At 42.6% G+C, this 26952-nt stretch overlaps 1 protein-coding gene across 2 annotated transcripts; it reads right to left on the bottom strand.

Annotated features, from left to right (window-relative positions):
- Window positions 1–481: 481 nt before the first annotated feature.
- spen (spen family transcriptional repressor) lies at window positions 482–26952 on the bottom strand. 2 transcript variants are annotated; one of them, XM_079171734.1, is made up of 15 exons: window positions 26769–26952; window positions 23663–23983; window positions 16554–17168; window positions 13203–13360; window positions 12810–13010; window positions 12569–12720; window positions 12323–12448; window positions 12037–12150; window positions 11840–11953; window positions 11638–11738; window positions 3702–11523; window positions 3234–3578; window positions 2932–3126; window positions 2585–2761; window positions 482–2472 (listed from the first exon to the last, which is right to left on the bottom strand). In XM_079171734.1, exons 1-15 carry the CDS (start codon window positions 26849–26851, stop codon window positions 2341–2343), a joined length of 10656 nt encoding a protein of 3551 aa, XP_079027860.1. In that variant the 5' UTR covers window positions 26852–26952; the 3' UTR covers window positions 482–2340. The 2 variants fall into 2 exon arrangements, with proteins under 2 accessions (XP_079027860.1, XP_079027861.1); XM_079171735.1 differs by having other exon boundaries at window positions 2585–2743.

Raw genomic sequence — 26952 nt, 5'->3', positions numbered from 1 at the left:
TCTATGCTTCAAAGGAAGCACATTTACCTTTGACACGATCAAATTTGAAGATACTAAGCTCCAGGGAACAAGCAGTCGTATCAAGATGAAGGCAGAGCCCACATTTCAAAGAACAATTCATTTTCACGGTGAATTGAAATGACAATTGACTTGTGTCGCAGCAGTGTAGTTAGGCAAATACTGACATCTTCTGACTGCCGAATGGACTGCAGCACTGATTCTGATGAGCAATGATATATATTTTTTTCATTTAAACTGTTGCAAAACTCGAGGCTTCCAGACGATGAACAGATTAACTTTAAGATTTTAGATTACAGCGATGCAAGTCTTCATTCTTAGACACTCTAACCACAATCAAGATTCTGGATAAATCTTTCTTTACCAGTCAGTGCTTCAAAACAACTTCAGGTTAAAGTCAAGGCAAGTCACAAAAACACAAACCAAGAGTGACAGACCATTTAATGATCTTCATAAGTAAGTTAAACAACCATTTATTTTACAGTTTAAAATGTCCTCATGGAGGAACAGCAAAATACACTCAAAATGAAGATTGATCAAAAGACAGTTTTCATACTAATCACCGTTTTAAGTTTTTTTTTTTTTTGTATTTTCTTCTCATTTGTTTATCAAAAATTATAAGTGCCTTCAACATAACCATGAGAGTATTCAGCTTGCAGTCATAGAAATATTTACAACACAAAACTGACAAGCACGGTTTTACTTTCAGCATCGGTTTCACCTCATCGCCCGTCTCTTTCAGACTGCTTTTTGTTTTGTTGCACAAAACAAACATAAAAGACCCTGAAGACAGACAATTATGACGGGGGGGAAAAATACACAAGAGCACAGATTAAGGACATTAGTATTTACAGCTTGGCTCAACACAGTTAAGGGGAGGGATGGAAACAGATGATCAACACATCCAATAGCGGCATGATATCAAGTTTAAGTCACATTCTTTACTTATGATTTCTGTTTACCCTTTAAGATTTGAAAATAAAGCATGCTATAGCACATCTGTTATGAAGTCATGGCTTATATGACCTCAGGATTCAGTTCTTAATATGTGAGAGGATGATTTTCAGACAGGAGGGGGCAGTAAAGGACCATATCAGGGAGAAGGAGAACAGGAATAGAACAGAAATGCAACCCCTACAATACAATGGTTCCTTCAAAATGAGGATACAACTTCATAATGTAAAAGCACTGTAGTAACAGAGTTGGGTTGATGAACAATACCAAAAAAAAAGGAATCAAGTCTGCCGTCAGAGTGGCAAAATACAAAGTCACATATGAAAATAGGTTCTGATCAATTTTTGTTTTAGATACATTGCGTGTGCAGAGCGTTTGCAAAAGACATTTTGGCACAGAATCAATTTTTAAAAATATTTGTCCTTGAATATCACTACTGGATCATGTACAGATCCTTCACACCATTCCCATTCTTGCCCCTGCCCAAAGGAAAACAAATAGAACGAAAACAAAATTAAACATTTGATGATCAGTCTTGTAAAATAATTCACTTGGTCTCTCCACATTGCTTCAGTCTTTAAATATTTATAATATTTACAGTTTCACAATTGTCCACAATAGGCTTAAAGAAGATGCAAACAAAAATAAACAAATTAAATATTCTTTATATAGTCCCCTGTTGAGGCATTGAGTGTAACTGTACAACTCTAAACGTCCCCTGTCGAGTTCCTGGGGTAGGCAACACTTCGGGATGGAGAGTCGAGTCCGGAAATGGTGTAGAAGTTGGCTGATGGTGAAGGAGCAAAAGCAGTATGATTGATCAGGCTGAAATGATCCTTGATCATTTTCCAGGCAATGATTTTCTTTCATCTTGCACAAGCATGGCTGATCACTAGAGTAATTCCATGACATGTATCTTTTTATACTCAAATCTGTACAGAGTTCACAATTTTTTCCTTAACATAGTGCAATGACTTCCCATATTGTTTGTCTTTAAAAAAAATTATCACAATCACTTTTATGAAGGTAAAAAATATCCCACAGGAAGGCCTCAATTCATAGCTTTATAGGTGCTATGAATTAGGAAATGCTGCACAACACCTCCAAAAATGGCAAAAATGAAATGATAAACCAGAAATGATCATCGAAAATCCTGTTCGACCCTTCAGATCCTTCTCTGTAGAGGTATAGTTTTTGGAATTCGATGTCATTGAGGGACTTAAGGACTTGGTGGAGAATTGGTGAGTGCATGCTAAATAAAATTCTATTTAAAGTCAAACTCATAAAAATATGAGGCAATTCCAGTTTACAAAACTGGGCAATTCCAAAGGGGCTGGTGTTGGCTTTGTTCAGCAAAAAAGAAGGTAATTAAACAGAGGCAATGACAATCATGAGGTGAGGGGAAATGCTGGAGATGCTGTTGAGAAGGTCCGGGGCTAGGCGCGAAAGGTGGCACTCCGAGAATTCGCACGGCGGGAAAATCTGCACCACATAAGCTGGCTGCGAATCAAAAAATGAAAATAACATGATGAGACATGACCTTGAGGAGTTTGAAACACAGGCACAATTTAAAAAGAGAGGTAAAGTAGAGAAAGTTGAAATGACTACAGACCTGATTAGAGCCAGGGTTGGGCACATTGATAATGCCAGCTGCCTGTTTGGCTTGCAGGTAGGTGATGAAGCCACTTTTCAAGGCTTGGGTTTGCCCAAGGACATCTTCTTGGTCTCGACCACAGGGTAGAGCCAGTAGCAAACAGTAGTCATCGTCCACCTGCCATGAATGATAAGCCTTTTTCATAAATGTAAACATAAAAGCACATCCCACAGGGTGTTAATCAGGTTATTGGCGGAAAATCAATGAATTTGTAATAAATCTCTATTTAATCAATCTTGTTAAATAAATTCATCCAAAATGTAGCACCCAACATTTCAGAGGGAGTAAAAACTAAAAATACTCACAGTCATTCTGCGTGCCACACTGTCCAACTGGGAAGCCTCAAGCCTCATCCTCTGGACAATACGTAGTAGAGGACCTCCCTCTGTGGGCGGCAGGGAGCGCTGGGCCAAGACGGTGTTGCCAGAAACAAAGTGCAACTGGACGGCAGCCTGGTCGTTCTTCAGTGCCAACAGGCCTTGCCATACAATAGGATATTTCTGTACAACAAAAACAGAAAATGGGTTTTAAACCTATTTCCTCTTTGGTATAGTCTTGAAAACATATTCCATATATGATGACATTGCTGGTCAATCTGTCGTCCTACCGTCATAAGCTGCACCATGTCAACGGAATGATGTCCCGAATGTTCCAACTTAGCATCAGGCCGGAGGTTTAGAGAACTTGATTGGGGTACTGCTGGCATAGGTGTTGGCAGGAAGGCTGTAGGGCCTTTCTGTAGAGATAGATCTGGCTTATGAGTAAGACTCATAGGGGACGTCATGGGAGACTGGTATGAGGGGGAAACTGTGTCCCGTGATATTCGGGAAATGTGCGAGAGGTCCGTAGAGGTAGCAAGGCGGAGATGGGAACTTTCAGGTTTGGAACCACTTCCTCCCACATGGGACTGAGACATTTTACCCCTGTGACCAAGCTCAGGCTCCGGAGGAACCTGATTTAGAGACATACCAAATAAGAAGAGTAATGTAAATTTTGTACGTGATCTATGAAATACAATTATTATAAAATGCTGAAATATTTGCAAAATGTAAATAACAAAAGCATATCAAGTGACCTGTGAAGATGTAATGCCTTGGTTAGCCAGGTTATGTCCCGATGAAGGATGCCCTGGAAACTGGGACGGAAAGCCTCGCATGTCACAATATACTGGAAAGGAGCTTGCACCTCCTGGATGCATCAGCTGAACCCCATGTGGGTGAGGAGACACCAGGACAGGAGAAGATGCATGGACTCCCCTGATTCTACTTTCATTGGAGGGTGGATGTATCATCTTTCCTTCTAGTTGTTTGAGAGATTCTTTTGCAGAAAGGTCAATGGTCTTTCCCACTATAGGACTCTTTGAAGGCCCAGAGATGTTGCTTGAAGACGTTCCAGTCTCTGAAGTGCGTGACTGCCTTGCCTCTACAGCGACCTGCTCTCCCAGTTGCTGGTGCATGAGGATGCGCTGGTGCATGTCTCTGTACTGGTCCATACGTATGCTTGGGTGGAGTCCTCGGTGATCACTGTGAATCATCATTACATCTGATTGCAGCTGGGGCACAGACGGTCTACTAAGGGCTTGGTTAAAGTGTCTGGGGTCTTCTTCACTTATACTGCTACCACCGCTACCCGATACTGAACCCTTGGGACTTGAATGGGACTGCAGTACCAAATCTCGGATGACATTAGGCTGAGGCGTGTTTGAGCGCTGTGGAGGCCCTGGGTGGGAAGAAGACAGGGAGTCACCTCGCCTGCCATAGGTTATCGCAGATATTGGTGAGGTGTTCATTCTGGCTTCATGAGCCATTGCCTGAGTGACACTGTGAGGTTGAATTATGACGGAGGACTGTTCCGGGTGCGGGTGATGCATACTAGAATGATATGTGGAAATTGATGGTATGCCGTGACCTAGAACGACAGAGGTGCCTCTAGGAGAACTGCTTGGGGGACAGGCTTTGACAAAGTGTGAAGGAGAGTGAACGGCTGTTCGTGGGGAATGGGGTTCTTGCTTTAGGTGTAGAGCTGACCGATCAGTTGGTATGCTAGGGCTGGGGCTCATGCGGGTTCCAGATAGTGATGGGTGGTGTGGGCTCATGACTGGGCTACGGTTAGACTGCTGAACAGCTTTCCCAATGTCCATCTTTTTGGGTAGAGGTTCAGACCCCAGTCCTCTCTTGCCATGCTGCTGCTGTATCACAGCTTGGTTGTACATCAAGACTTGAGGAGAACTAACTGGCTGTTGGTACATCTTTACAACGCCACCCTGGGACGCTGTGTGATACGGGGCATCAGATTTGTCACACCCCATACCCTCCTGCTTCATACTGGATATGACAGGTTGAGAGTTATAAGAATGGCTTGTCAAGAGAACCCCTGTGTGCCCATAAGCTGTGGGAGTTGGGGTTACTTTTGGGGTAGGGGACTGGGATGATGTGATGAGTGGGTCTTGCTTTATTGAAGATTTGGAGACAGATTGCTGAAATTCTATATCACCAGCACTCGCTTGAGGGATTTGACTAATTTTGGCTCTCATCCTATGAGGTCCATCGGTTTTCTGACCAGAATAACTCAAAACAACAACACCCTCTGATGTATTGACCCTTAGGCCAGAACTGGTGCCTGTACTGTAGGGAGTGGTCTCAACAACAGAGCGCCCTCTAGTCACATCTTCTACAATATCCATGCCATGGTAGCGATTATTCTCATTAGAGTTTGATCTAAATTTTTGCTTGGGAATAGACAGGCCAATGTTGCGGTTGCTTAGAGAAATTCGTGGAGTTTCCTCTGTATCATAAGGCATTGGAATTCGACTTATTACTGAGGTAGCAGGAGAAATAACTGTATGCTGGATCTTCTCTCCACAGTTTTGTTGGGACTCTGTCAGTGGAAAGGGTTTGTGGTGTATAGGCTGGGGGGGTAAAGGTGCTCTCTCTTCAGGGTGTAACTGTCTTGAACCCAAAAAATCAGAGGGATTTTCATTCTCTGACATCCGTGAAGGATCTGACAGTACAGAGGTCACCATAGTGGTAGGTATAGAATTGCTGTTTGAAGCAGAAACATATTTAGGTTCCATTAGGATTTTTCTTAAGGTACTAGAACTAGGGTCAATATCCGAGGCCTTTGTGTCAGGAGGCATTGGGGGATTTGTTGAAGGGGTTGCAAGTGCAATTGATGCTGGTGGAGAAGGAGTTACCACTGTAACTTGACACGAAGGAGCAACACAGATTCTACTTTCTTCAGTTCTAGGAGGCCAGTCTGGCGAAAGTAGAATTTTGGCAGGCCGCAGCAGGGGTACACTGAAGTGAGATACAGGTTTTGGGCGGGTAGGGGCAAGAGTAGGGGTAGATGGCTCCTCTGCTTGGGGATGCTTTTTACTACTTGATATGTTGCTTGTGCCTGAATGAAAGGCAGATTCTTTGGGTACAGGCTGTTCAACTTCAGGCTGTTCTGCCTCTTTGGGCGTGTCTACAGTTATAGCACTTGTAACATCACGTCTACAAGTTGCAACGGCAGTGACCACAGAAGCTGCCGCAGTAGCCCCAGCTGTAACAGTGGCTGCTTTTGAATTGTTGGTTTTTGGGTCTTCTGGGATAGACTCTGGTAACTTGACTGGGGAGGGCTCTGGTTGTGAAACCTCTTCAGAAGTATCCCCTTTCTTATTAGCTGCACCTTTGCGACTTCTCGACTTCTTCAAGGTTTTGGCTCTAACTCTGCCTGGTTTCTTGGGTGTTTCAAGTAGAGGGGCATCCTCAGCTGCCTTAGACTCTGCCATTAGCCCCTTTGGGGTGGGTGTCACAGGACCATCATCTGAGTCTGCAGCAAGAATATTGTTGATCACCATGTGTGTTTCCGGATCCATAATCTCATTGGAGGAGGAAGATGTCAATGATTCTGGGGTAGGGATAAGACCAGTGTAAGTAGGAGGAGCTGTGAAACTTTCTGCATCTGCACATGTTTCTTCAGCTGTAATGGAATCAATAGCAGCTGCCAGTTCAGTTTCGCTTGCAGGATTAGCTCGCTTCTCCTCAACCTCAGCTTCTGGCTCCACTATGACAGGAGGCAATGTGGCAGGTTGCTCTGAAGGTGGTTCCTTAAATGGTCGAGGAAGTTGATCAACAGTAAGCTTGGCAATATTTTCAACTGCCTGCTCTAGTTCCATCTGCCGTGCTAAGAGAGCTGCCGGATCAGAAGGGAGGTCAGACTCTGATAGGGTGTCTTCTTCATCCTGTGTGTCAAGTTCTTTTGATTCTTTTGGAAAGCCTATGATCTTTGTTTCCTCATTCTCTTTTACTACTATCTTGGTTTGCGTAATGGTGGGCGCTTCAAATGAATCAAGCTCATCATCCCCTGAACGTAGTAAACCTTTTACATCATCAACGCTTACACGGATCTCTAGATTTTTTAAACTGTGTGATTTATCTTCAGTGACCTGCTTGGTATTTCTTTTCAGCCTTGGTGTTTTCATTTTAACATTCTTTTCAGGCTGTTGTCTACTCTCAGAGGAGGTGGTGTCTACCTTTTCAATATCCCCATCAGTAGATTTCCTTACACCAGAATCTTTTAACTCTTTTTCCTTTCTGTGCACTTGTGAGCTTTCGTTTTCCACCTTTTCTGATAACTTCACAAACAATTCAGAATCAGCTTTGGGATTAAGTTCTGACTCATCAAGACTTGCCAGATCAGCTTGTTCAGCTAGCACTGTAGTGCTACCAGACTGTTTGTCTATTCTACCTCCTTTCTTGTTAACTGGAGCAGGTGATGTCAGTTGTGTTTGTTGCACTTTCTGGGTGCGGGGTGAACGCCATCCCTCAGAGGCTTTCACAACCTCTACAGTAGTGGAGGTCTCTTTGACCTCTGTGCCTTCTTCCATCATTTTCTGCTGATCCCCCTTAACTGGCGATGCATCTTCACCTCGTTTGACCCCTCTTTTAGGTGGGCGTCCTCGCCTTGCATTGGTATGTGGAATTGGAACATCTTGCTGTATTGGTTCTTTATCGGCAACACGTTTGCGCATGGAGCGTGCTGACTCAACCACTTCTTTACCAGCTTGGTCGTCTTCATGTAGTGTGGCATAGACTGATCTTACATTCCTGCGGCGTGTTCTGCCATGGATCAAACTAGAATCAAGGTTCTGCTCTGAATCTGATGCATGGATTGGTGACTTGGATGTGGCTTTGGACTCAACAGACACTTTTGGTACTTCTGCCCGAGGAGATGAGGCCCTTTTGAGTTTTTCTCGGTCAATCCGTTCACTCTTTCGTGTTGCAGGTTTCTCAGTGGCAACAATTTCAGAAGGTTGGGAAGTACGCAATACTGACAGTGGTTTTGCCCTTTTACTCTTGGGTTGTCTGCGATTTGGTAATGGTTTTATTTCAGCCTCTAGCTCTGGCATACATGCCTCACAATCTGTCTCAGTTTTCTGAGATTCCTCAGAGTGTTTTGTTTCCTGATTTTCTATTTTAGGTTCCATCTTAATAATTACCGTTTTTTCTTCAATCTTTGGATAGTCAGAGTAAGTGAATTCTGCAGTCTTCCTCTCTAAACCCCTTAGGGAAGCACCAGGAGTGGGGGGCTTATCTTCCACAAGAGGATTATGTTCCACTGCCAAACGATCTCCAATTTTTGTTTTGGGTTCTATCAACTCAGCTTTTATTTCCATTTCATTTTCTGGCCCCAAAAGCACAACTGGAGGGGTTATGGTGAGCTTAGGAGCACCTGGCTTGAAGTCTTCCATAGGAAAAGAATGTGATGGAGATACCTCAGAAACTGGCTCTTCTTTTTCTTCATTGACAAATGAAACAGGTTGATCTGAGGATGGAGTTAACAATTCTTTCTTTTCTGGTGAAGACATTTCTTTTGGGGAAAAAGCAAATGGGGAAACTAACATGGTTAATGGGGGGCTAGCTGATTTGTGATCAACCTTCAGTACTGGCTCAGATTCCTTATCAGACAGCACATTATCACTATTCTGCCCTTCATCCCTTTTAATCTCCACTATCGAATCATTCTCAGAATCAGGTGGAGAATGGTCTTTGTCCTTTTGTTGTTGAAGCTCCAAAAACCGACTATGGAAAAGCACTATGGGCTCTTGTGGCATGTCACCTACTCCAGATTCAGGCTGTGCCTCAGTAGCACCTGGCTTAGCAAAAGGCCTACCAACTCCAGTTTCTGAATCTTGGTCTTTACGTTCAAGATGCTGCAAACGGCGGGAGTCCTGTTCAAAGATTGAGCTGTGCAGGAAGCGAGAGGCAAACAGGTCTTGTCGTTCTTGGTCCTGTGGCTTAAGTTCCTCCTTTTTATCATGCAGCTTTTCAACAGAGTCAGTACGAATCTTTTTTTTTTTCATATACCAAGAAGGAATAGGTCGAGGTGCTAGCTCTACCTTGTCCTTATCTGAACAGCTGTGGGAGATTGGAAAACGTGAAGGGAGAAAGGACCAATTATCTTCCCTGGAGGAATACAGTGTCTTAGCTCTTTCAAGAAGTGCTTTGGTATCAGGAGTTATAGTTTTATCTAATGCAAAAGAATAAAACTTGTTCTTTTCCAATGAGCCTGAAAGCTTCAGGTCTGTCATCCTCTCGTCACGTTCATTAAGGATAAAAGACAAGGAACTATTGGACTTGGGAGAGACGTGTTTGTTTTCTCCGTCCTCATCTGAATCAGACTGCACTTCTCCAGGTTCCAAATCTTGGCCAAGGCGTTTGTGGATGGTTTCACGTTTTGCAATATCACTGGGGAAAGTCATATCCATTCTAAGTGAATCAGACTTTATCCTTCTTTCCCAGCAGTGCATCAATTCCTCATCACAGCCAAGCAAGGTTGTCTTAAGCTTTGGGAGCTCAGTGTCAGAAGAGTGAAAGTGCGTCAGTCCCAAACTGTTTTTCAATGACTCCGTGTGTGAAAACTTCTCGTCTGTTGTTGGAGATTTTCTGTCTTTGTTTATAACTGACACAGAAATCTGGGCAGTGTCATCATCCTCATTTGCACAAAAGTGACCATGTCCTATTGAGGATGTTATACTCTGATAAATGTCTTCATTCAACTTTTGGGAACTTGGAAAGTTGTGCTGTCTTTTTGCAGTCACTATTTCAAAGCCAAAATTCTCTACTTTCTTTCTTTTACTGGAAGACCATTCATCATTGACCATATCCTGAATTGATTTTGGAACATCATGCATGATATAATCCTTTCCAAAGTCATGAGTCTCAGTACTTGCTGGGCTTTCAAACTTGACTAATTTATCAGGATCGCCAAGCTTAGGTCGGAGCCATCTACTCTGTTCAATTTGTTTTGTGCAAATGTTCTGGTCAATGTGCACATTGTGTTCATCTCCGTCATTTGAGTCCCTGCATTTCTCTCTCCCTTGTTCGTTTTCAGACAAAACCTGTTTTTGTTCTTTTAATTCATCCAAATTAAAGCTGTCATCATCTAACATCTTTGTGAGACTGGAACTGTTTTCACTTTTTGATCCTGCGAAATCCATTTTACGGTAGGGAGAGTCCAACTGATCTGTAGAATCTTCAGGCAGCTCCCCTAGCCGTGACTGCTGCTCCAGAGAAAAGCCTACAGAGTTGATTTCACAGTCTCGTCCATCTTTAGGACTGCTAACTGAAACCATTCGGACACATTTATCCTTGTGGTGCTCCTTTTTATGCACCCCTTTTATCAAAAGATTTTTATCCAAGTCCGTCTCTTTAGCATTGTTCCATAGTTTGTGAAGTCCAGGTTTACCAACATCCTCCTCGCTAGTTCTCTTCTGTTTATCAGTTTTCCCAGAGTCTTCAAAACGCCTTTTCCTTGCAGCCAGACGGTCAATATCTACAGAAATACAACTGTCAAATCCCATTTCAGATTTCCCATGTTTTTTGGATTTGATTTTTGCATCCTTGTCAATAACCTCCACTAAACTGTGCATATTTTTATCTCTGGGTACCTTTACATGCTTAGAGATATCAGTTTTTGATGGTTCTGAGCAGAATGGAGGACTCCTTTGGTCAGCTGAAGGTGATGCCAATCTAGGACTGTCACTCCCACCCCTCGGTATTTGTTTTTCTTGGACAGATTGACCAATCAATTTTCCTTCTTTTTCTTTAACACGCGTTAATTGCACAACACAAGGCAGAAGATCTAACCTTCCTTTGCTCGAGCCTTCCTTTGGAATTTTACTGCTTTTACTTTGAAGGACTGACTCAGGGCTACCATCTCGTTCAAGTTCCGTCTCACATGCTTGTATAATGGGTGATGCAACTTTTAGCTTCTTAAGCCTCTGCTTCTCACTTTTGTCTTTGTCCCCTCGATCTTTACGCCCGGCCCGCTTCTCTTTTTCAACCAAATTCCCTCTTTCAACTTCAAAGACTCGATCCATCTCAAGTTTGTCAGTTTTATTATACCTTTCAGTGCGTGCCTTTTCAAGTTTTTCAAATCTGGGTGGGGAGATTGAACTGCAGCTACCACTTCTTTCAGAAGATCGGCAACAAATACGACGATCTGAATCACTTGGTATCCTCTCAGAGAGCGAAGGAGATGCGGTAGGACTGGCAGGACGACGAGAGGCAACGTGAGACGGGCTTTGGCTACGCTCAATGGTCCTCCGCCCATGATCACGTCCACGATCTGTTTCAAAGCGCTCCCTCTCTCGTTCACGTTCTCGTTGCAAATAGCTGTATTTGCGAATGTCCTGCTCATAAGGGTCAGCTCTGTATTCTCGATATTCACTGGGGGCTTCAAAGTATTGTGGATCATAGTAATCTCCCTGATATGGGTCCCATTCTGTAAAGAACTCCCGACTTCTGGCAGGGTATTTGCGACGTGGATCTTCAGTAAATGTTCCTGGTGTTCGTACATTTTCGTAATACGGTCTTTCTGCTTGAAACTCATATGGAGGTCGTCGTTCATCCCTAGAAATAAAACCGAAAACCAAGAGATCATTTCCTCACACTTTGGCATCAATAATGTTTAACACTAGATAGTATTAAGGCAACATTATTATTCCTTAAGGAAACTACACAAACCTTCTTTCAGAGAGAATGTCATAAAAGTCTCGAATGTCCTGCCCAGATGCCTGCATTGAACGATAGAACGCCATCTGACTTTCCTGATTGGCAAAGTCCACCTGAACAAAAAAAAACCAAGAGTAAGACACAAGATGTCAGGCATTCAGAACACAAAAACATTACAGAGCAAAATTTGAGAGCAACGTTTTTTTCCACTTACCTTGATTTTACTGCCCCCAATTTTCCATCCCTTTGTGTCTTTGACAGCAGCTTGTGCATATTCAATGTTGTTGTACAGGATAAGGGCCATTCCTTTCATTCTGTCAAATACAACCTGTGCAAAACAGAGGGAAATAGAGTCCCATGTTGCCAGAAAGTAAACAATGGGCAACTGTAAGGGGTAAAAAACAGACTTACCTTGACAACATGTCCATAGCGGCAGAAATGACGAGTAAGAAACTGCTCAGTTGTGTTTGAAGCCAATCCATCCAACCAAACACACGTAGTAGGCATACTCTTTCCAAAGCCCAGCTGAAAAAGGAAGGATAAAATGAAAAGATTGCAAATATTTGATCCAACGTCCAAAAACTTAAAGAACAGTTTACATAAATCATGCTCATAAATAATACTAGTATGGTTGTGAAAGACAATAATGTGGTAGTTAAGGCAAAATGTAAAATTAAATGAACGTGATAAATCTCACCTTCAATCTATTGTTACCAAGGTACTCTCCATCCATCTTCTTTATAGCCTTACAGACACTGGCAATGTCGCAGTATTGTAGAAAGGCATACTGTGGGGCTCCATTCACTTTCTTAATGTCAATGTCCTTTGCACAATAATGAAAAAAGAAAGAGGCTTTCATTAAGCATGGTCATCTCAAACTATGCAGCATGGTAACCACTGACTATATGGAGATATTCCCAACTACTTCACAGCATTAACCTACCACTATTTCTCCAAAGCGTTGAAAGATGTTAAGCAGGTCATGGTAAGCGGTGGACTTCTCCAGGTTTCCAATAAATAATGTCCGTGTGGCCTTTGGATGAAACTCGTCTATCCTCTCGTCCAAGGGCCGAAACTCGTTCTCACTTTCAGTCTCTGAAAAATACAGCAAGTGCCCATTCGAACCTGGTGCGTTTTGACGTTTCATGTTTGTGCTGCAATATAGTTAAAAGATCAGAACTTACCAGGGCCATTCCAGACGGTGACCTCAATTTGCATGCCGAAAAAAAGCTTCCCCTTTGATGCTCCGAGTGCTTTCTCTTGGTCCTCTTGCTGGCGGAAAAAGACAAGTCCGTAGCGCTCCTCTGAAGCTCCGTGGATTTGTACAGATGTGACTTTTCCATGTTTCTTAAATTCATGGAACAAACCATCCTTCAGGCTCGTATCTGTAGTAAACCAATCAAATGTTTTATTAAGTGTATTTATTGAAAAAGTAACATGTTATTAAATACTAAAGAATTGATTTTTTCATAAAATGTGTCAATATTTGAGGGATAAACAGAAATACAATGCACTACTATTTCTGCATAAAAAAAGCTATTTGTAGTTGCGCACCATAGGAGCACCTTATAACTAACCTGTAGAGCGCACAGGAAGATTTTGGACCTTGATACCAAAGCTTTTACGGGGTTCATCCTTGTCGAGGGAGGATAAAGGAAGTGCTGAGGGTGCTGGAACAGCAGCAGATTGCACTGAACGCGCCGGGGAGTCATCACTTGAACTACTGCTGGAATCACTGAAGCAAAAGAGAAACATGGACTTAGATGTTGTTGCAAGCTTCACAGTCTGTCAGTTTCTGTTACTGTAACTGGTTGTTGCCTTTGCCTTATTATTGATATATGTTGAAGTTATTGATATTTCTACCTCATTAAAATCATGAATTGCTATAATATTTATACTGTATACAGATTAATCCTTTTGCAGCGCAACACTGTAAGTGCAAAATGCTCTGCCTCTGAAAAATCCTTCATAGATTGGATATGTGTTGAAAACTTCAATGACAAGAACAGCAGTTAAAATGTCATTTTTGTGACTCAAACGGTGACAAAATGAGTTTGTTTTGACCAATCCGAGGCAAAGGAAGGAGGATTAAATTATATATAGTATTGAACAGGCAATAGTATGCACACATTTGAAAATGTAATATATAGTGATGCATTTGCATAATCATGCAATGCACTGCGAATGCGTCTTGCTGAGAAGAAGAAGAGGAGAAAAACACCTTCTTTCTCCCCAATTTATCATCATCATCTGGTAATCAGTATAAAAAGATGGATTTGCACGTCAGTGGCAAATTCATGGCTGCCTTGGGCACCTTTTTACTCTAACAGTTCCCATGCCTGTCTCGGCTTTCAAAGCCCTCTGCTGTTTGTTTCCCTCTCACTTTCTCCTCCTGTGCTCAGACACTCCCGGAAGTGCTGCTGACGGAGGCTGGCCTGTGGGAGTGGGCAGGCAGCCAGCACTGGCCAGAAATTTCCAGTTCCAACTGGATCTCACGGAGGAGGGGTGGGGGGGGGGGGGCATTACACACACACACACACACACACACACACACACACACACACACACACACACACACACACACACACACACACACACACACACACACACACACACACACACACACACACACACACACACACACACACACACACACACACACACACAGAGAGGTAGGCAGCGGAAAAAAAATATACCAGCCGTCTCCTGAAATTCCCCACAGAGCACTACCTCTTGAAACCACATGTGTCGCTACACGCCACTCAGAGCTGTCGACTCTGCTTTTTGTGTCCAAAGGTGATGCGGTTATACAGAAAATAAACAACTGGAGCGAGGGGGTGAAGTGCATTCATGTAGTGGAGTAAATCCCGTGGACAGACACGCTTATGTTTCTAAAACTGCAGATCTCACTTGAATTTGATTATCCCAACCTTTTTTACGACTCAACAAGAACCCAAATCAACTAATAAATAGCAACACATTCACAAGAACCTGGACACAAATATAAACAAATGTAGCAAAACAAATATAGCTCCGTTTTGAATTGAACATGATAATTTAGCTGAGGCCAGATCCACTGGCATACCAAAAGTGACAGCCACAGTTTGTGTGGACAGACATGTAGAGCTCAACTTAATCCAAAGCGGTAATGAACAACCCAAAATGTGTGTCATTACAGCTGTTACATGCAGCAACGGTCATTTTCCAGGCTCTGACTCCTACCAGCAATCAATTACTCAGTCAACAACCTTGTAAAAGCAGATTTGTCATTTGAAAGATTCACGAGTATAAAGTTCACTCATACAAAAAGGGAATAAAGAAATTTGCACACAGAATGGTTGAAAGGTTTACAAATTTTGAATTGGAAATCCTATGCAATCTGTGTCCCCTGATGGGTGGAGCATAGTTCAAATGCTGAAAAACAGTAAACCATGAACGTGAAGTTTGGCCATGTTGTTATTGTCTTTATTGACACTATTTTAAAATAATAAAAAACGTATCCAGTATCTGCTGAGGAAACAGACATGACATGGTTTTAGGAGATATGATATCTTGAAACGGTTAATGTTAGAAACCACAGCCTCTGCATTGAGGGAAGTTGAGCTACAAAGTGTTCTTGATACTCCCCGCTAACCAGTGGTCGAAATAAAATCCACAAGCACGCCTTTGCTTGACTGCAAAAATTTTGTTTTTACTTTTAAAAAAACGACAACTCCGTTGCAGTGTTCAATACAGCCGATATACATGTGCTGGGGATATTGCATCGAGTCCTAAAAGATGCTATTACAGAGAGATTACAACAAGAAAAACCCACTTCATTTACCCGTAAAGAATACTCTAAATCCTCTCTCCCAGTCACACCACTGGTCTCATAGCTCTGTAACAGCTGAGCCGATCACAGTGAAATGAGACAACGATAGCTCATCAGAACTGAAAGCTTTACCTCAGAGCGTCACGACATGAACACACATCCCCACAAAGACAGATGGAGCTTTATTTGCCATCAGGTAGTCGCTGACAGAAAAATAAATGATTTACAATGATTTGCTGAATGCGTTTGTATAATTATATCGTAAACTCACCATTTCAGCAATAACTCCTATGCATCTCACCTCGGACATGGTTACATAGTTTACGTAATTAATGTTACACAACAGGCTTTGCACCACAATGTGTCTTAAGGCTACTTTAGCTAAAAAGAAAGCTACGATGAGCCTCCCTTATTAAAAGAAATGCAGAAAATTGAGTTATAACGGACCAGTCTGATGTGCGTAAAAAAACAATATTGTTTTTGCAAGACGGTTTAACGAAGGCAAAAGCTCAAAAGCTGGGCCAAACCAACCGATCAGATATTAGTCAATATGTCAATGTGTCATTTTTTGATTGGTTGATTGGACAAAGAAATCCCCGGGCCCATGCTTAGTACAGGCCTTGGTTGAGAAAAGTCACAGCCTATGATGTGTTGATTTTGCTGAGTGATACAAAACGCATACCAGTGACATTGCTTTCATGATTTTCCTGCTTCGCAAAATCTTCAGTGCTCCACATGAACACGTTTTTCGGGTAAATGTGAGGAAAACTGGGAACGCTAAATTAAAATCATACCATGAAACTATGAATATATCATATTGTTTGTATTGTCGTATAAAAGCAAAGACACTTAATACTACCAGGGGAATGTGAGACATTAATCCTGTTTTAGCCTAAAAACAAAAGATAGATGGTATTTTTCCTCTTTAGAATTTGTACTTGAACAAGTGTTAGATTCTTTGAAATGAAGAATTACAACCATTTGAAGCAGCATTCAGAGCGCAGATTTCTTTCTTAAAGTACTCTGTGCTCTGTCCAGCCCTTGTTTAAGACTGGGATGCACATAAAGGTAAACAACAGCCACGCACAGGGGTAGAAACCTTGACAACGTCACTCACCTGCCACTCGTACTGCTGCTGGTACTGCTGACCGAGTCTGAACTGGAGGAGCGGCTGTGGGAGCCTGACCCACTGTGGGAGCGCGGAGGACGGGTAGCCTGACTCGCCAGTCTCTGAGGGGATGGATTTCGCGAGTGTGTCGAGTGCGGAGACCGGCTACGGCTGGGGCGGTACGGCCGCTCCCCGCGGCGACCCCTGTCCTCCCTGTAAAGGTCCCTGTGAACCACGCTGGCCAAAGTAAAGGGTTCCCTGGTACGAGACTCGTAGCGAGGCTCTGGCGTCTCAAAGCGACAAGGGCTCCTGCTGTGGGAGCGGAAGAAGCCGACCACGCTGGATGTAGACCCTCCGCTTCCTCCCGGCGTGGCCCCTGCCGATCCTCCTGTTCCCGCGTTGCCAGCGACAGCGCTGACGACAGGTCCACTGACTCCCGACGACGCCGCTGGAACACTTCCGCTGGAGGTGCCGGACCCGCTCCCGGCTGTGCTTACAGTCCTCTCTCTTGCATCCCGGTAATAGTCGGTTTCATAGTGCCGCTGGCGTTCAAAACTGCTACCGGGACGCTCGTGGTGTCCATAGGCACTGTGATCGTACGCCCGATCCCGACTTTCGGCCGTCCTAACAAAACAGGAAGACAGAACATCATATTACCGTTACATTCAAGACAGCCGCTAGCATCAGACACTGGGCAAACAGAATCATCAGGTGTCTCTGGTGGGTTTTTACTTAATTAGACACATGGGAAGACAGGGCACTTAAGTGTTTGGAGAAGGGAAGTTTCTAAGCATCTAAAGAGATCTTTTCCAGCCTACAGACTGAACTACAAGGGGATTCAATTGATGAACTGGTTGAGACAACCGAGCGTGTCTGAACTGCATATGACTCGGAGATGAAATGTATCGGATCCTTCTGCCTCAAAGAGGCTGTCGGGTCTTTCACGAATCAGCTTGGAGGTGTTCACACAACACTTGTACTGTTTAAAAGTGCTTTGCTTTGAATGCAGATGTGTTATAAGTCAATGGTTTATCAGTTCAAGCATCAAAGAGATATATAACTATATCGTACTGTAGACTGCACACACTATAATGAAAATACAATAAGCATAGGATGGCCGGAAGAGATTGTTTTTTAGCAAAAAGGCATGCATTCAGTGTTTAAAAGGAATGGAAATCTGCAGATTATTTGAAAGTATAATTACAGGATATAAGACTTGCACAAAGATTTCTTTTAATAAAAAAAGAACATGAGAGATTCATGCTTTTATAGATTGTTATGTCATTCTGGTCTTGTAACTATAACAAAAGCCACTTTCTGAGACATTTGATCATTTATCAGAGAGGTTCTGTTGAAGGTTTTTGGATGTGACTCATGACGAGCCCTTTGTTTATAATGTTACACAATTTAACACCACTTGTTCTCCTGGAAAAAAAAAAGGTCTTCAAATCATCTTTTACGAAGACGTTAGAAAAAGGTGCCATTAAGGACATTCTGCTCAGACCCGAACATCTTCGTTCTGAATAAAGCAATCACAAATTTAATTTGGTAATACGACTGCTGTATCATTACAGCAGTCACATTACCCAACTCCCAGTAATGAGCGGGACAGGACAGCAATTACGACTGTTTGAATTCAGATGAAATTATAATCAGCAAATTAGCCGTGATGTTCCAACACGGAGCGGTTTGTGGTTTAATTCAACAACACTTACAAACCCTCTATGATTTACTCTTTTGTCCATTTCAAACAAGAGGATGGAAAAATATTAAGATTGAAGACGGTGCCGGATGTTAACGGTCAACCTCAACTGTCGAAATGGTAAAAACCTTCCCCGCAGTACATTTGAGATTTTAAATATACATAAACAATTTGAAAAGGTTACTTTCAAATCGTACAAAAATACTAATTCCAGGAGTTGCGTTTTTACTGTGACTCTATAAGAATACATTGTTAATAATCTATGCCTATGTAATCATAGAAATCAAAGCTTTCCAAGTAGAAAAGCATTAAGTAACTCATGTAAACGTGGTTGGTAAAACCAACCGACGTGCACAGCATCTTGTTGGACTAGTGTTTTAATGCCCATATTATCTGACTGCAACTTCCTAGAAGGTAGTGAGGGCAACATTTAAAGACCCTCACTTCCTCCTTCTCCCATCCCCAAGATGTCCTGCCAATGTCTACTTCCAACTCCAAACAAAGGAATAAAGTATTATAGAACTTGACAACATAACTAGAAGTTCAGCTCATGATATCAGATGACAAAGAAGGTAATCAAGCCAATTCCCTAAATGGGATTTGCACATTACCCTTGCTGATAATTGATAAAGGCATCCAAACCTTTTGGATCTTTGATTGATTTGGACCATCAGAGATGTTTTAATTACGTCAGTGAATAGATCCGTCTGTGCAAATGTTTTGCTTGCTGGGTTGCATGCTGCTTAACCGTCTATGCCAACAAAGAACGGTGAGCATAAATCAAAGACACGAGGAAACTTCTGAAACCGTTTATCTCCTTAAGGAGACGTCAGCAGCAGCCTTTGGTGGTGAAAATGAGGCCACAATGCTTTTTGTTTTCAATCTCAAGCAAACATTTGTAATCAATTTGTATAGCCTTCCTCACGTTATGTTTTTAGTTTTTCCAACTTTCTTGTGCTACAACTTTGAAAGATATTTCAAAGATATTTCACCAGAAATACTACAAATTGTTTCGGATGGTGTGGGAAATGACCAGTTGATGGGGAAACGGGTCCCCGTCTGAGCTTTAATGTGGGTTATACAAGGGGCCAACAGGAGGCTGCTGCCATTTCTCTGAAGATATATGGCACAAGCGTCTTCCTCTGCATCACTGATGCCCTGAAAGGCATTTTGGTAAATGATCCATAAGATGAGTTTCTTAAAATGCCCAACCTGACCTTTACAACTGACTGAGAATGTGTTACTCATATTCACAGGCTTTCCTTGAGAGGACTTTGATGGACTTCATTCATCCGATAAGCTGAACATTTCTTTTTTTAACCCTTTCAAGGATACACAGGTTTTAGGTTTTTGTTTTAACCGTGCAAAAATATAAGTCCACAGCGACTCCCAACGCCTAAGGTAAGTGACAATAATTGAACACTAAGTTGTGTGGATACTCTGTGTAAAACATTACCATAAATGTAACCTATAGACAAAGAACAACTTCAATGTATTAGCTCATAAATGGAAGTCATTCATTAAGTCTTTCCAACAAAAGGCCTTTGCCATGGGGCACGAGAACAAAAGAGTGCACGGGATGCACATAGTCTACTGGATGTTGAGGATAAATTGGTTGGATGAGCTAGCACTATGTCTGTATTTCACTGCACTATACATAAAGTACAGCAGGTCAGGGGCAAATTCTGTTTCATCTCATTTGATTTAATCATCCGTCTGCTGGATTCATGAATAACATCTATGGTATAACGATGTCTGCAGTGAAATTGATGGATTACCTTGACCCCTAGATGCTCCCGAAAATGCTAATTTGGTGGCGCAGGCTCACTGCTCAATAGATAGCCTTCAATTTCACTTTACACAAAACAGGCTCTACATTATTCATGGAGCTTAAAATAATTCAGTTGGACTTTTTTTTTTTTTTTTTGGCAGATTTTCCATCAGTGTTTGATTATTAGTCTGCTCTGGTGCATGCTGAACACATCAACTGTTTTGGGATTACGGGAACAGCATAATTATATGGATGCATTCCAGCAGCATGCTAAAAAGGCATCTTACGGGGAGACTCGTGTGGGGGCAATACATGCATATCAATTCAACATTTCCAAAACTATTTATACATAGTTCAATGTTAAATATCCTAACAGTTCAACTGTGCAGCTGTGGAGCACCCGGTTGTCCTTGGAGGCTAAACCACAAACCACAGAGCCTTGGTTGGACTTCTATCACTTTATGTCATGAGATAGATATATATATATATATATATACCAAATAATTGGAAGAACTGGATTTTGGTTAATCCAGTGAATAAACTACGAGTTAAGGTGATCCATCAAACTGAAGCAACCATCCTGTGAAGACAGCACTGCCATGAATCAGTCCGGTTTATTGATTTGGAATGCTCCCCTCAACAGTCCAATGCAATCAGAAATTAAAGAAGGCACAGATAGCACGGTATAAAATGGTAGAGAAAAATCTCTGACCGTTGGGAAATTATCGTGTTATTGGCCAACCCTACATGGAGACGTTAAACTCCAGTCAGGGACTTTGGGTGGATGTAGTCTCTCTTTCTGCACATTTCCTGACAAGGACTGTGGCCGACTCACGAATAAGAGTGAAATTATACAAAGAAATAATCTTAAATTTGTTATATTTCTCAGGAGTTTAATAGTGTTGAATCTGCACCCTGTGACAGGTTATACCGCATTCATATTCTTCTCTTGTCCCAGAAAAAGGAAGCTGAGGACATTTTAAAACTGCAGCTGCGAGGCAGGAACAAAAGATACTGGTGCTGGAACTAATGAATATTATCATTATTGATGAATATCATGATTATTATTTTTAATTAAATCAATCAATCATTTAGTATATAAAGTGCTTTGGTCCATGTTTGTCCCACCCCAGAGCCTAAAGCCACATTTAAAATTGAGTTGTCCAACCACAAGCCCAGACTTCCAACTTCACATATTTAATTAGAAAATATACAACACAGAAAAGCAGAAAATTGTGCAAATGTTTGGAATTTTTGCTTGATAAAAAAAATAAAATAAAAAAAAATCTTTTGTTCCTTGTTTAATCAACTGATCATGTTCACCATATAAGATACTGACAAGTAAAGAATCCTAAACTGACCTCGACAAAGCTTGAATTAGAAGCAATCTAAGATTCAAGGTTCATTCAAGAGTTATTTCATTCTGTCTCAAGACGTTAGAAAATGTACACACTGCATGAATATATTTATATTCTTTATTTTTTGTAATTGTATCCCTTTATCTTCTTTTTTAAAATACTTTTTGTTTTTACTCCTACTCTTATTCTTATTGTAGTGCCCCGCCCCCACTTTCCACAGCACATATTGTAAATATAAGTATGTGACAAATCTTTGAGTCTTCGAATCTATTGAATCTTCCACAGCCCAGTCCTTGTGTTATATTATTTTTTTAAAACCTTGAACAACAGCTGAAATGGTGGATCTGGGTCTTTTTATCTGAGGAGGACATGAGCTGAAGGTGGGGTCAGGTCAGAGGAAGAGAAAAGGAAAACAATACAAGGTAAGGTTAAGATTTCGGCATATAGACACACAGGCAGTAGTAGCAGTCTATGTGCCGGATACTTCGGTTAGTGGGGGAAATGGAGAGAGACAGGGGTTCAAACTAGGGGGTTAGAGAGGACAGCTAAAATACACAGGGCAGGACATACCAACCTTTTGAGAGAGTGGTAACTTGACCTATTATTCCAAATACAATCTAGGGAGATAGAACTTTGTGAGCAGAAAAAAAAATGGGCAAAAATGTTGAGTGGAGAGGGAAAAAATATGAAGCAAAATCGTTCACATGAGAAAATGTAATCCTCATCTTCAGGGCAAGGGTCCTCTTGTACTTAGACGAGTGTCACTTTTAATTAAAACGATGTACGGATCCAGGGAAGGATGTTTCGTATGATCCAAACGCAGGGGGAAAATGAGTCCAGTGAAATTAATACATGATATCCATAAGTCCCTCTTCAGAAAGTAGTGCACAATGGATTCCCCAACAGCAATGATGGAAAAAAAATGAAGTCTTGCATCTTCAATTTGTGAAGTCCTGGGTGTTCCACGTTGGTGCCCAGTAGAAAAGTCGTCAAATTCCTTTCGCAGAGGGAGGGAAATCTGCCCGTGACAGATTAAGAATAAAGAACATGTCTCTTAATGGTAATCCAGATTCTTGTTCGTAGCAGCACCGTATTCATTCCCAGGGTGGAAGAACATTCATACCAGTTCTGAAGCTCATGGGTGTTCATGTCTGTTGTCAGTCTCCTTTGCTGTCCAAACCGAAGCAGAGTCGATGGGAAATGCAGTTCATTGGTGCAGCTTTGTTCACCGATTCTGTGCGTTTGTATCCGTGTTTAAATTATAGTTCCACGTTCAGGAAAGGAGCCGGTAATCCACAGACATGAGGTAGGTTATCTCCAGCTGCTACTTTTCAGTCTCAATTTCCGGCGTTCTTCTTTGAATTGTACGATCCAAACATAGTCCGTGTTGGTCCTCGTTAAATATGGAAGTCTCAGTCGTCGAAAGGTAAAAATAATCTCCACAAAAATGAGGCAAGAAAAAAAAGAAAAATAAAAGAAGTCATTTGCTCACTGTTTATGTTGTCTGTACTTAGTTGAGATCACCAGTAGAGGTCTCCCAGCACTCAAATTGTAATGCCCTGATTTTAGATAAGATTCCAAATAAAACAAAAAAAAACAAAAGAACCAAGAAAGCAACCCATACCTTTAGCATGATAGCTTATCCTCAAGGTGTGTGGCCAGCGTTAATCCAACAGAGAGGGATAAATATCCTGTGTAGGTTATCCTCGTGACTCCAGCCCGCAAGAGAAGTGAACACCTCCGTGAGGTGTGCACGATAATCGAAAACCAAATTAGACTAATCCAAACAATGGTGTTTTTTTTTGTTTTTTTTACATATAATGTGTGCTCTTGGTTGTTTTGTTACATGAGGAAAAAGAGTGACATTAATCCACCGAGCAGGGCGCGTAACTCCAGATTAGGGGAATCCCAGGGATGGCTGCTGGACCACTCTCTCGTCTCGTCCCCCCCCCTGCCCCCTCCCCCCCTGCCCCCCCAGCAATCTCCAATAATCCTGGGAAATTTTACGGAATCCAATCTTTGCATCATATTTTTCACAAACAGAGATGTTTTAAGATCACAAAGATAATCCCCAACAGAATAAACTATTGCTTTAAGTAATGGATACACTTTTGTATAATCATGCTCTCATCGCTTATGGAATATATCCGGGTCTACCTGAGAACGCCCCCCCCTCCCCCACCTCCACCCCAAACAAGTAAATGAATAGATGGTGGGAAGATGCTTGGCGGTAAGGTGTAAGAAACCACGGTTTCCCCCCGTCTTCAGAGAAACTTTGTCCACTTACCCGTCTAGTCTGCGTTCATAGCGTCCATCTCTGCTGTGGAGCGACGCGGGGGGCCCATACACGGTCCCCCCTGCCGCCCTTGTGAACCCTGATACATCCCGGGCACGAGAGCCTAAGGACAGACTATCGTCCAGCCCTCTGGCTGCAGTAGGAATTGTGCCTGGTTCATTGTAATCAGTGCGCAGGTCTCTGTCCCCCATCTTGTTGATAGCATTATGAGCCTTCTGAGCACTCTTAATGTCCACAAAATCCACAAAGGCTGCGACTCCACCTTCTGAACCCCGCTTGGGCAGGACCTTGACACTCTCCACACGTCCATATCTGAGGAGAAAACAATGGAAACAATGGAGGTGATCACTCGGTTTTGAACTGCAATTATGGGGTTTTAGTGTTTATGAATTTCTAAACAGTGTTCAGTTTTAATTAACAGCAAAAATTATGCAGTTTCCTAAACGATGACACCTTATTTTTTTATTTTATACTTTATTAAATGATGTCAAAGAGAATGTGTGTGTGCGTGTCTGGGGGGGGGGTGGGAGGTATGGTGGCTTTGCTTCCCTTATGTTCTGCTCTGTGGTACTTTCTTTCAAGGCAACAGTAACCCAGCAACTGGCACATTGCACATTAGCAAATGTATATATTCTCTGACATTAGCATGTTGTCCAGGAAGGGGGGGGGGGGGGGGGGGGGGGGGGCGCTCATAATATAATAGCTACTGGAAAGCGCATGGATGAGGTTTGGGCAGAACAAAAAGGAGAGACGTGACATTTACCGATTTGCTTTGTGTGGGTTTAAAAAAATTCAATTCAAATGCAAAATGCATTATGCATGTCTATATAGCTTCTTCTGTTGCATTATTAGCAAGTTACTTTTAATTCAATTCTACATTTAGAACATTATTCCACCTTTTTTTTTGCCCCCAACTTAACAAAAAATAAGGTATATTGTTTTATTGTTGCTGTTTTTATTATTATTATTGTAATTATTATTAATATTAACTGATGGAAAGTGAATTACATCAAATGTGCAAGCCCAGTCTGGGGTTACAAAGCCTGCTATCATCTTTGTGCGTTGCCCCCCCCCCCCCCCGAAGAAACTGTATTCTCCGACGGACAGACAGTAGGGTGCCCATAAATTTATTGGCATGCCAGTTCCCAACATTGAACAGCCTCCGACGCCATTTTAGAAAAGCTGTTCACACTGCTTACTCATTCTGCCGTCCCCCATCTTCAATGACTTCTATCACACACTGGGCTGTCATGCACCTGCACACTCCGACTACCTCTGGGTTAACGCTGGAGCTGAGGCAGCGTGCTGAAAGCGACTCGCAGATTCAGTTCCCCCGCCGCCCCCCATCCGCTATTGCAATAACATGCTGCCAGTCACCCCCCCCCCCCCCAAAAAAAAACATAACGCTACGCACATCATACGGGCTTATGTAAATAAAACGGCATATAGGTAGCCCATTATTGTGCGAGGCTGCATGAATCACTGACCATGTTTGCAGTGCACTCACTGCATCCCTCTACCGTAAATAACAAGACCGAAGAGAGCGCAAGGAAAATGTGTTATCATCCGTTTATTTATATATTATACATAATGAGAGACTAACGTGCCTCTCGGTTACAATTTTGTTTAAACAGACATGTGTGATTTCTGTTGGTGATTCTAGCAGCCTTCGCCCGATATGGCGACGCCTACACGTTGGTCATAGCCTATAGGTAGACTGGTGTTTTTTAGCGGTCTGGTCTCCGGCGCATATGGACGGAGAGGCGGGCTGCTATTTCCTTGACAGCCGGGAAGAGAGAGGCGAGGGCGCGCAGACAACCGTGATAGCCAGCCCCCCCCCCCCCACACACACACACACAAAATCATATTTACATTTTTCTCTCCCTCCGGAGATGACAACAAAGAGCCGAAAGCCCATACATGGTGCATGGGTTTTATCTGTTCCATACAAAAAGCACAAGTAGGGCTCGATCAGAATATCGTAATTAAGATATCGATGTGTTGGCTGATTTTCTTTCAAATCAGATCACGCTGCGGGCTGTGCAAGTCAGCAGCTGTGTGTGTGTGTGGGGGGGGGGGCAAACGCGGTAATAATGTAGCGAAGATAACCATTTATGTGTTCATACGCCGGACACAAAGTAAACACGAGTAGCTACTATAACGTTACGATGTTGCATACGAGTTAACGCGGACCCCCCACCACCTCCACCAAATTGGCTGCGTTCGATCGCAGCCAATTTGCAACAATGTTTGCAGCGTGGATGTCGCGTCACCTTTTAGCTTTCACTGACTGGTGTGACATTTGGAAACAAAAAGATTCCGGTTCTTGCAACAGCTACAGTGCACGCTGAGAAGTGGGTACGTAGTGTGCTAATTGGCTGTACTTTGTGCACAGGTCTGGTTGGAAGCGCTGACCTGACTAACTCGCGGAGGATCGCGTGAAAACACCGGGTCCCCGGTTTACACACACACACACACACACACACACACACACACACACACACGCACGCACGGCGATAGACTTCATGCTGTCTGCCAAAGATGCCGACTGTGAAATGCATGGCTCGTTACGATGCTAGCAGCTCGCCAGGCAGCCTGAAGTTTGTTTACTGTGTGCTGCTAGCGTTGTAGAAAAAAAAACAACAACAATGTGTTTTATTTTCATGGTGCCCAGGTGAAAGATGGGTTTCTGGGGAAAGTCAAGCGGTTACCTGAGGCGAATGAACAACTGCACAGCATTGAAAGGGACATGTAAAGTTATCACTAGCTATACAAGTTAGTACCCGTGTCAAAATTCTAACAAACAGAAAAAACATATGTCCGCCAGCAGGTCGGTTGACGCGCGCTATAGCCGTTTTGGTTTTAATCTCAGCTGAAACGCAGCACAACGTTGGTGCTTGTGGGGAGCTGACAGCGCGGTTGCCGAATGGGACTTTGCTACAGGGGGAACCTCCTGCTTCATCCCGACTTCAGTAAAATGTGACACAGAGAGAGAGAGGAAGATGCTGGCCATGCACTCGTCGTTAAATTACAAAATTCACACACACACACACACACACACACACACAGCACATCTTTCATTAGTGTTTCCACTCACCGCTTGAAGTGCTCAATGATTTTCTCTTCTCGCACATTTTCGGGTAAATTTCCCACCCATAAATGTCTGGTTTCCCGGACCATACTGTGTGCTCCTGCTCCCCTATCATACAGATGAGTTGGCTATGTCAGTTTCTTCCCGTGCAAAATAGAAAAGCTTTGCAAAATAAAAACGCCGGACAAGA

This window comes from Pholis gunnellus, assembly GCF_910591455.1.
Source record: "Pholis gunnellus genome assembly, chromosome: 2".
In the NCBI taxonomy this organism is placed as follows: Eukaryota; Metazoa; Chordata; class Actinopteri; order Perciformes; family Pholidae; genus Pholis; species Pholis gunnellus.
Note: the sequence above shows the minus strand (reverse complement) of the source record. Positions and strands in the feature narration are given on the sequence as shown.

What these genes read in the sequence shown, in the direction of transcription:
- spen (XM_079171734.1), bottom strand. Translation starts at nt 26,851, where the DNA reads ATGGTCCGGGAAACCAGACATTTATGGGTGGGAAATTTACCCGAAAAT. An exon ending in TATGAACGCAGACTAGACGG is followed by an intron (nt 17,169 to 23,662) that starts GTAAGTGGACAA and finishes CTGTTTTGTTAG; the next exon opens with GACGGCCGAAAGTCGGGATC. An exon ending in TTGGGGGCAGTAAAATCAAG is followed by an intron (nt 11,739 to 11,839) that starts GTAAGTGGAAAA and finishes TTTTTTGTTCAG; the next exon opens with GTGGACTTTGCCAATCAGGA.